Here is a 10,610-nt window from a genome sequence, read left to right on the forward strand (position 1 = left end):
TGTCACAGCCAAGAATTGCGTAAGCAAAACGAAGCAGTTTGCAGGTTCTAGTCCCAATCTTCTCAACAATGGTCTTTATGTCCCAAGTTGCACCTGAAGTGGTTGTCTTAGGCTGTGCAGGTAGACCTTGTGGTTCTCTGGAAAACAATGATAAAGTAACAATACCAACAAGTTGGTATCGTCAGCGATAACTAAAATGTCCCAAGTCTTCGAACACTCATTCGCTGTAAGCACAATAAGCAAGTCAGCATCAGCTTTAGCTTGGATGGTTCTCAGACCTTTGCCTCGTAAATAATCGGAAAGTACATTGACGAAACGGGCTTTATTCTTTTTGCACTTTTTTGGTGGCCAGTCTCATTTCTGGGCTTAACATTACTTCCCGTCCAGTCACACGGTGTGGATAGCCGAAACATAGTTCCAATGTCGATCTAAGATTTCCGAAGATGCTTCTTTTTTAGACCAGGGATAAACTGAAGCAAAGTGCCTCCGTCTAGGACGTAGGTGCAAGTCAGACTAAGATTTTCCCCAATAGTGTCAATTTCTGAAACTTGTTTGATAGCTTTTACGAACTCTGGTTTATTTGCCTTTCGGAACATGCCAGGATCATGAGAAAGCGACGTAAGATAGGAGCAAAGTTCATATTCAAATGAAGATTCTTCGTCCATATTCAGTCTTTTGGATACAGTTAGAAGACGCTGAAACAGCAATGGAGGATCTAAACGGTAGACTTCTCCCCCGTTTTTTTTTTTCTTTGCCGTCATAAGCACTGACTGATCCTTCCGTTTGAATGAATGCTCCTTCAGAGATTTCCCTACATTCCGTCAAGAATCTTCTTTTTGACTTCCACTGCTTCGTCGGTGTTCACGTTTTCTACAGCAGTCATAGCAGTTGAAAGGCTTTGCGGATCACCCTCGAAAGGAGAAGACCGCTAGACAAAGTCAGTACCTATTTGTGTCTCTGTAGTCCCTCTGCTGCCTTGAAATACCAGACTCTTTGTGTTGGTCGCTTGTGTGATACGAAACATCCGTCAGTTCTTGCATCAGAAGATTAACGTGAGCACAGGCTGGGCATCCCATTACCCACTGAAGTCTCTATACTTCCGTCATTCCTCAACCTGTAGACAATTTGATTGCCGTTTTCAGATTTCTGATCAGTTCTTGTTCTATGACCAAATCTGTAGATAAACCGGCCCAAAATATATCCGAACTTCTCACAACGCGTAAGCCTTTTTTGAAAGACTGGAAAAGTGTTCAGTTTGTATGTTCAAGTCTGTTCATGTGCTGTAGGTACAGCTTCGCCAACGTCGTGTAATTGTTGTAACCAGCTGCCGTGAGGTACGGGAGCATGTCGGAAACTGTTTGCAAATGAAGTGTCCATTGACCTGTGCATTCAGCTCTGAGGAAATTTCGAAGAATGGCAACCCTATCCATGTACCGCTTCCACACTTTTCCTGTTCGAGTATCGTGACTCTACTCTAACTTTCGACAGAGAAGCTTTGACTTTCATTTAAACTTGAAAACTGGGAGATATGTTCAGGAGAAGCTCGTTCATTCATCACTTTCTCGTGTATGTCTTTGATTTCACTAAGCTCAACCGTATTCAATGCAAGTTTTGTATTCAATTTAAGTTCTGCATCTGAATCCTCGTCTACAAGTTTATTTATTAGAATCGGGTGAAGCGCTGTGTCTACAATGGTATGAGCTCGTAGTGCTTGAGAAATAGTCTTACCATTTAGAAGATGAGGAACTGTATTGGAAGCGTACATCAATGCTACAACAAAACTCATAAGGGTTTGGAGTTCTCTTAGTGTAAGCACTACTTTTGCAACGCTGCTTCCAGCTCCTTCTGTGGAAATAATCATCATGGACTTCTACCACACTAAGAATTCCACCGAACTTAAGAACTACATAACTAAGTCCTAACTAAGAATTCTTCTTTGAGACATGAAGGTTAGATGACATTCTTACTATTTTTTGTAGAATTCATTCTTCACCAAACGGTGTCTGAGTAATTCAGTGACCGGTGCAACCCCAACCTCTCATATGTAAAACCGGGTTTCATTTGCGCTAGAACCTGATTGCTTTAGAGTATAACACCAATTTTTTTCAGATGCTTTTGACAGCCTCACAAAATATTATTATTATACAGTATGTATGATTATAAATTTGCGGTTATCCCCCGTACATCTCAACCATTCTAGTAGAGATAATTATTTATTGACAATAAAATGTATCCTTACTTTTGATGGGTCATAATAAGACATACCCATCACGTCCTTACATTATTTAGCTTTGCTCTGATTTCAGCTTGGCAAAACCTACCTTGGATCTAGTAAAAAGTTAACTAGAAGCCAAAATTGATCAATAAGTGTACTGCTTACACGTTCTTTTAAACTGTTATTTGAAAAAAAATACGTTTTCTAAAGAGTTAAAAAGGCTGAGTCACAAATTCGAACCTTAAAACGTACCGGGATTAGGAGGTACAGTTGGGGGGCTGCCGCCCCCCCCCAAACCCCTCGCTTTCGCAGCCTTTAAATAAAATTTTTTTTTTTTAACTGAATGTAAGGAGCGACATTAAAACTTAAAACGAACAGAAATTATTCCGTATATGAAAGGGGCTGTGCCCTCCTCAACGCCTCGCTCTTTACGCTAACGTTTTTATTGTTTAAAAAAGAGTTGTGAGAAAGTCAAACTTTAGCGTAAAGAGCGAGGCGTTGAGGAGGGCACAGCCCCTTTCATATACGGAATAATTTCTGTTCGTTTTAAGTTTTAATGTCGCTCCTTACTTTCAGTTTAAAATATTTTTTTTTTATTTAAAGGCTGCGAAAGCGGGGGGATTTTGGGGGCGGCAGCCCCCCAACTGTACCTTCTAATCCCTGTACGTTTTAAGGTTCGAACCAGTGACTCAGCCTCTTTAACTCTTTAGAAAACGTAGTTTTTTTCAAATAATTTCTGCACGTTTTTGTACAGTTTATTACTTATTATTGCTTGACTAACTGTTAGATGATTGTGTATTATTCTTTTCTTTCTCGACAGTGTGTTTTGAAGGTCGACCTTGTAACTCAGCCTCTTTAACTCTTTATAAAATGTAATTTTTTTCAAACAGTTTAAAAAGTAAACTAAGTTTACTGTTTAAATTTTAAATTCAGTATATAAAAAATTTCCTCCGCCAATAAATTAAGCCTTGGTCGTCCACCTAACAGTCAGTAATATTGATCGCGCGACTCAAGAGACATAAGTGGATATGTTTTTTATTAAGTTGAATGTGTTTTTGACGCAAGCAAATCCCCACAAAACTTGATATTTGTTTTTTGGAAAACAGGGAAGGAGTAATCAGTTTGAGCTGAAATTTCTAAGATAAGCTCGCAGGCCCCTGGAAAGCCTATCGTCTAAATTTCAGCCCGATCAAACAACGTTAAAGGGGGGCTGTGGTGGGAAAAATTAACTTGGGCTATTATAGGAAAACGAGGTTTTTCGTAAATGTAAATTCGGGGGATAATTTTTTCGGTCTGAAAATATCAAAAGGCCCTAACAGGTCGAATTCTGCTTCGAATGAGTCCTCATTCACCCGGATCAGTTGCCAACTGTGGCCTGTAGGCGTGGATAACAAAAAAAAAAAAATTTTGAACTTTAAGTGGCTATATTTGGTTTTTGGAAAACAGGGAAAGAGTGATCGGATTGAGCTGAAATTTCGAGGATAAGCTCCCGGGCCCTAGGAAAGCTTAACCTCTAAGTTTCAACCCAATCGGACAACGTTAAAGGGGGGCTGTGGTCGGAGGGTTGAAACTTCCGGCCCACTTTTACCCATGAAGATAAAGTCGGAGGGGGTGAAATTTTGCATGTTTCTTAGTTTGAGCTTGGGCTACAAAATGCGATTACCGCTGTCTCTTTGCGACCGCTAGGACCGGAAATCGCTTAACATTGTGGTGGGTTGCCTCTTTATAGAGGCACAAGACTGCCTCCTTGAAAATGTTGGCCAAATGGCTCAGCTTGTTCTTGCGCATCACCACATCTATTGAATAATTTCTCATCAAGAGCGTTGAATAACATTGCAGATGCCAGACAATTTTGAGATGTGTGAAGACCGTTCATTTGATTGGATGTGTGTGTGGGGGGGGGTAGTATGCAAGATACTTGGGACATGACTTTTCCTAAAACTTTAGTATATGAAGTGTAAATTTTTTCAGCGTGGATCCGACTTCGTGTAATATCCAACGTATACTAATGCAAGTTTGATCTCGCGTGTGTTTATTTGTGTGTGTGTGGGGGGGGGGGGGAAGGGGTCAAACGACTCAGGGATAATCAAAACAGAATTGAACCTATATTCGTGATCTATGTGCCAGATTTACCTATCACAGACTTTTTAAAGTGCAAGTTAATTTTTTTAAAAGAAAAAAAGTCGTTGTTTTAAAATAAAACACAACAAGACGTCAATTTCGCCTAGACCGATTCTGGCCATTTTTTTTATGTTGTAGACAATTTTTTTCCGGTTTGAATGATACTAAGATCAAAACTGTTGCAATATGTTTTAGGTAACCTCTAAAATTAATTTAGATTGACTATACTACTAGTCATAAAATGAGCGACTAGCACTCTATTAGCCCATTCTTCTTTTGAAGCCTACTTGATTGAGGCCACATCCAAATGTTCAAAAAGACCGTTTGTGCATATTTCAAAAACTTCCCAATTATAGAACCCTCTGTTATCGATCTATAAGAATCACAAGATCGGAGATCTCTTTTATTGGATTTTTGAATAGGAGTTACCACCCCTACCTTGAAAGCTGAAGGAACGCTACCAGACTTATGGATAAGATTTTAAAATTTCAAACGCAGAAGAAGAAAAGGCGTGGGGGCCAATTTGACACGGTTGAGTGGATTATGTTTATCTCAATCGGAACAGGGAATAAAACTTAACCTTTCTAACCATACTGTCAATTATACCTTTGAAGCGCGCTTACTCATTAATGCTAGTTGCGTTTATTGCTTTTTGATGTGCGTTGTGACTTCGGTAGACAAAATAAAGATTTTAGTGTGGATTCATATGTCTAACCTGTATGTTTTAATATATTATATATTTATCAGTGTGTATTATTAAACTGATAGTTCGGAATGTCACGTATTTCTTCCAGTCTAGGCTATATATCCTAAATATCATCTGCATCACATGTAACCTCGATACTACTGACGGTATGTGTCCGATTGGCCGTTAGTAGCGTAAAGCTATCCAGCAGAACTGATAGAATTCAGAATTCAGCTAAGTTGAATTTGATTTTAAATTACTTGAATTTGGATTTAAATTAACTATCTCTTTTCTGGGTCGCACTTCAAATTTCTTGCGAGTAGGTAAATTTGTAAGCCTCAAATATTTAACTGGATTACAAAATAGATAGGGCTAGGTAAGTCTAGAGAACTGGTTAATTCTATAAACATGGTCACACACTTGCCTATAGTGCTCTTTGGCAAATGTGGATATTTTGTCGTTTGTCAAGTTTAAAGGAAAAATAAAAAAAGAAACCTTTTGACCTGCGATAATGAAGAAGCTGATTCAGAACCTCTAATGTTGTTTGGGAATCTATTCCTGAAATTTACAGTCACGTGACGATACACATGGGCTGGCCTCACTGTGTTTCTCTTCTTATTTACCAGCTTAGCGTTATTATTTTTTCTACTTTTATGGAAGTACCTTTATGATTGTGCAGTGTGTCGCTAAATGGTGCCTCCAGTTTGTTCTTGGAAAGAAGCTTGAGTTTCTTTTGTTATCCATTTCTCACACTTCTTGTTACCTCCTTGGAGCTTTTCGGCGTCAGTGCGCTCCCCTTGTGAAGTGGGAGAAGGACGCATAGTAGAAACAAAAACGATTTTAAATATATAACTATGTAGCATCTGATTGTACGTTTGCACTAATTAATATTGACAAAATCAAGTATTTTTTTATTCTTAATTAACAGAGTTCGGTATCTGACGCCTTACATGATAAGTCAAAATAAATGTCTGCTTTCAAATAATCCGCCTTAGTAATTCAAAGTTTATTCCATAATCCACCAAGCTTATTCGTCTCTGGCCGCTATGGTGATCCAGCTGAGTAGGGTTCACCCGATGACTTATTTTTATACTCCGTCATGGATTTTCGGCCCTCGTTATTTTGACAGGTGATAAACGAATTGATTGATTGATTTATAATTACATTTCTTTTCAGGGTGCAAGAATGAAGAAACACGAAGAACTAGAGGCCCCAACTCATACAACCTCAGTGCCAGCTGGCATCTAGTGCCACATTTTCATCTGAGTAGAATAGTTTCGCGACATTTCACAAGTGTACTATGTTCAACAATGTTAAATTTGGAAATTGTTATTACTGATTAATGCATGCCATTCTAGGAAATAGGGTTTGGTTTGTTTTCCTGACTTAGAAGAGTTTTCCAAGAAGAAAATATAACTAAAATTAGAATGTTTCATTTAACAAATTTTGGGGACGAATCTAAGTCCAGAGATCGCTATAAAGTTCAGAAAAGGAAATAAGTAATCCTACTCAACAAAAACTTAGGAAAAATTATAAATTGAATACTTCTTGAATAATGCCGTTTTGTTCTATAAAAAGTTCAGCCAATGGAAAATTTGGGTTCTGAATATTTTCCTTATTATGATTACAGGTTTTTTTATAAGCTTTTCAAAAATGTCGTAAGTTCCATAATTATGAGTTATTTTACGGTTTCTCGAAGATTTCATATAAATTGTACAAGCCGAATAAAAGGTAGTATTTCATCTTTTCGTTTGTAAGTTTAATGTCAAATTACGTTAGAATTTCTACTTGATAAACTGGTCTAATGATATTATGTCTAAAAAGTGGGTCTGTCACGATCGGTATTCTATTAAGATATGTTATCCTTTTTGGTTTGTCGTCAACGTGGGTTTGTAAATTACATAATTGGGAATTTTCACTTATCCCTTCTTTGTTCCTCATAGTTTAGATGCAAGTTTGGTTTTTAAATATCCATGTCATAAAGCCTATGAGGACTCGGGAGAAAAGATAGAATATAACTACTTCAAGGATAAAAAGAGATATGTATTGTTTTAAATATCTAAAAGAGCAACTAACATCGGTCATCTAAAATTAAAAAAAAATCGAGAATTTACATTTCTTATCACGTAAATCGTTGCCCCTGTCTCTTCTAAAGTGCCCAAAACGCACAGAGTTCGCTACCATTATCGTTTCGTTCGTTATTGTTTGAAGTCACCAACGGATAGCTTAGATACGTCGCATTGTCCCAGTTCACATAGTTGTGCAAAGCTGTTTCTCCAACACTTTATTATTTTTTTCTTTTTCATTGAAAATGGGTTTTTTATTGAAAATAACAAAAAATCTATATTCAAAATTTAGGAGTAGCGGCAAATAAAATCTAGCCCCCCTCCTCCCACTTTACGCCCCAGGCCTGTTTACATTTCTTTAGAAGCTATTGGGCTGTAACGTTGCATGTCGTACTTCATATAGGGACGTGTCTCAAGTGGAAATGCATAGTAATTGTTTAAATATCACGAATCGTTACAACGGAATCTGTAACTACGTATGGCTTGTCTAACTTGACATCGAGCAAAATGCACATAGTCTCTTTTAGTTTTGGATGGTCGATAAGTTGCTATGTAGTGTAGTAACTATTTCGGTTGGGTGTACTCTTTTATAACATGTAAATCAACTTATCTTTATACAGACTATCAGGAAAGACTTTTCCTAGCGACACAATTTTACCTGTGTCTGATCAGTGTAAAGCGTGAAACCACAATGTTAGAAAACTCCGAGTTTGGGTTTTTACTTCTTTTTTTACAACAGATTTCATCAATATCACTATAGTTTGGCAGTTGTGGTGTCTAAAAAGTCAAAAATCAACGAAATTCTTCTCCTGGGCTGTGGCTCACGAGAGCCAGTGATCATTAACAATGTAGAGCAACTACCAGACTATTTATTGAAAGCTATCGTCTAATATCAAGGTCAATCGGTGCACTTAGCTTGCTTCCCCTGCTTGGTCTGTTATAAGATAGGAGAAGAAATTCCGAGTCTTTCTTGTTTGTGTATTGTTTCTCGTCCGCTGGAATTTCGATACTGTAGATATGCTAATGAAAAGTGCAAAATAAGTGCTTGAGATTTTGTATCCAATATTTTCTCTCTCCAGTATCCAGAACAACCAACCAACAAACAAAAATGTTACAAGAGGAAGGCCTTTCAGATGCCCTTATTTTGTATATGGCATAAGCTATTTAATTGACATAAAGCCATTTAATTTTGTGACGAAGGTCCTAAGTGCATGTAACCCTAATTATAGGCATAAGTTTCGGTTATTTTTTTTATACGAGCATAGTACTATTGATTTATAAGCTTGTATCTATACCAGATACAAGGTATAGCATCTGACTTTACTAAGTCAGATACTATACCGATCAGATGCTTAACTAACTTTTTTTTTTCTAGAGTTTCAGTAATCTAAGTCTTATGTAGATTATTCAGGTTCTATTTACTAACAAGGAAACTATTGTTTTTCGTCTTTGCCTTGTAATTGTTTTGTTGTTTTCTTTTGTTTTGTTTTTTTGTTTTTTATGTTTAAAGTGTTTTGCCATTTGGAACGTAGCCCTAAAATGTTTTTTTTTTTTGTCAATACTAGCTTAAAAGAAAAGTGCCCCATTCTTAAATGTACAAAAAGGAAGACTTTTTTTTTTTTTTTTTTTTTTTTTTTTATTCAGATTGTATAACCTGTCAATTACCTAAAGAAGGCCTTCTAAGCTCAAAATAGGATGAAAGTGAAATTACACAAAGATAAAAGAAGCCTAGCTACTCCCAGTTCTGTCCCAGAAGTCTGTTCTAATTCCTCTGAAATATCGATAGTCTTAACTCTATCTACTTAAGAAGAAGAAGAAGAAGATTTTATTTGAATAAATCAACATAACAAAAAAACATATACCCCCAACAGAGAGCAAAGCTCGTAAAATTGGGTATTAATAATAATAATAATAAAAAAAAAAAAAAAAAAAAAAAAAAAAAAAAAAACATTTCCTCATCATAACAAAAGAGAGAAAGAAAAAAAACCTGGTTAAAGAAAAAAACAAAAAACATAACAAACATAAAGAAAACAAACGCTGGACAAGTGGGGCATGGAAGGCTATCCCAACATGGGTAACAAATGTAAACAAAAAAAATAATAATAATAATAAAAAAATTTCTATTCCACCATCACAGGTCAATACATAATTTTAATATTTTCTTCCTTAGAACTGATATTTGCCGAAATGACTCAATTTGAATTCTATCTTTCAGCCTAAATTTATTTGAAATAAATTATTTTGAAGGATCTGTAGGGGTTTTATATGCGTCCAAAAAGTATTACTTAATCATCCAAGTTTCATTGTAATTAGCAATCAATATCATCTTGAGTGGGCCAATTGTGGCTGCAGGTGCAGTATTTTGACAACTTCATTTGATTTCTTGTATTTTATATTAGAGAAGATATGTAGCTTGATGAGTAAAATTCCATCTATACGACTTCCTAGGATGGCAGTATTTGTCAATGATCCTTTCTAAATACCACGGACTAACATAGCTGCTTTTCTTTTCTAGCACATAAGCTATTAGAAAATAATCAAAGAATTGGTTAAAAGTAAACACACTTTTCAAGTACGCATACTGTTTTTGTTTTTGTTTTTTGCGTTTATACCAGTAATAGTGATTATTCGCCAAATTTTTATTGTAATAAATCGGTGAATTTGTTAAAAGTAAAAATACACTTTTCAAGTCTTTATACCAGTAATAATAATAATAATAATAGGTTTTATTTATGTCAGGTGTTTGCAGAAATTAATTTTAAGGGGAACTTGAAAATGTAAAATGGCCGACAAAATGTAGGAGAAATCAGAAAAAACAAAATTTGTTTGATACCAGGAGCGAGTCCCCTCGTACCCCAGTAAACAATTTTTTTAGAATTGATCCAAGCAACTGTTTCTATTAAAAAAAAATAGTAAAAAAAATGTTTTAAATTATATTGATTTTTGATTTGAAGTTCTCAGTTTTTGTTTTGTTTCTTCTTCAACCGTCTTGTCTTTAAAACATGGGAATTTGCTCGCACCTTAAGGTTGAAGCATAATGGTCACTGTATTTACACCTTTTTATTCCGTGGTATAAACATTCCTTCCCCTTTTCTCTGTAATTTTTACTTAGTTATTTCAGTTTGATTGTTTGTTCTTAATGTTTGTATAAAGAGATTGATTTGAATGTATTAATAGCACAAGCTTTAATATGTATTCCGATTTCGTAAATACAATGTTTTTCCCTATTGGCTTATTTGTGTGTTTTTTGTACGAAAATATACGAGGCGTTACCAGAAAATAAATATTTTAGAGTAGGTAAAATGATTCAGAAGCTGATGATGAGTTTTCTTTTCAGCCGTCCCCTGGTAAAAGCTAATATCTACATTGAAAAGTTTGATCTTGAGTTAAAGATGGATCTCCCCTAATCTCGGCATGGGAACTGCAACGGCGAAGTCAGAATTTTTTTATCTACTCCCTAAGGCTACTGTTGACAAGCTATGACATTTCTGACTGTTCCCGAGAAGGGTGGTCACATATCTGA

At 36.0% G+C, this 10,610-nt stretch overlaps 1 protein-coding gene across 1 annotated transcript in view; it reads left to right on the forward strand.

Moving 5' to 3' along the window:
* Nucleotides 1-10,314, forward strand: part of Clic (chloride intracellular channel protein 5) — a 77,984-nt gene extending 67,670 nt beyond the window's left edge. Inside the window, exon 7 of the mRNA XM_089106333.1 lies at nucleotides 6,198-10,314. Within this exon, the coding sequence (XP_088962459.1) occupies nucleotides 6,198-6,269 (72 nt within the window). The 3' untranslated portion in view covers nucleotides 6,270-10,314. The remainder of the gene's footprint in view (nucleotides 1-6,197) is intronic.
* The last annotated feature ends 296 nt before the right edge of the window (nucleotides 10,315-10,610 follow it).

Source organism: Artemia sp. Qi Xiang Cuo, chromosome 20 (assembly GCF_049724085.1).
Source record: "Artemia sp. Qi Xiang Cuo chromosome 20, ASM4972408v1, whole genome shotgun sequence".
Taxonomy (NCBI): Eukaryota; Metazoa; Arthropoda; class Branchiopoda; order Anostraca; family Artemiidae; genus Artemia; species Artemia sp. Qi Xiang Cuo.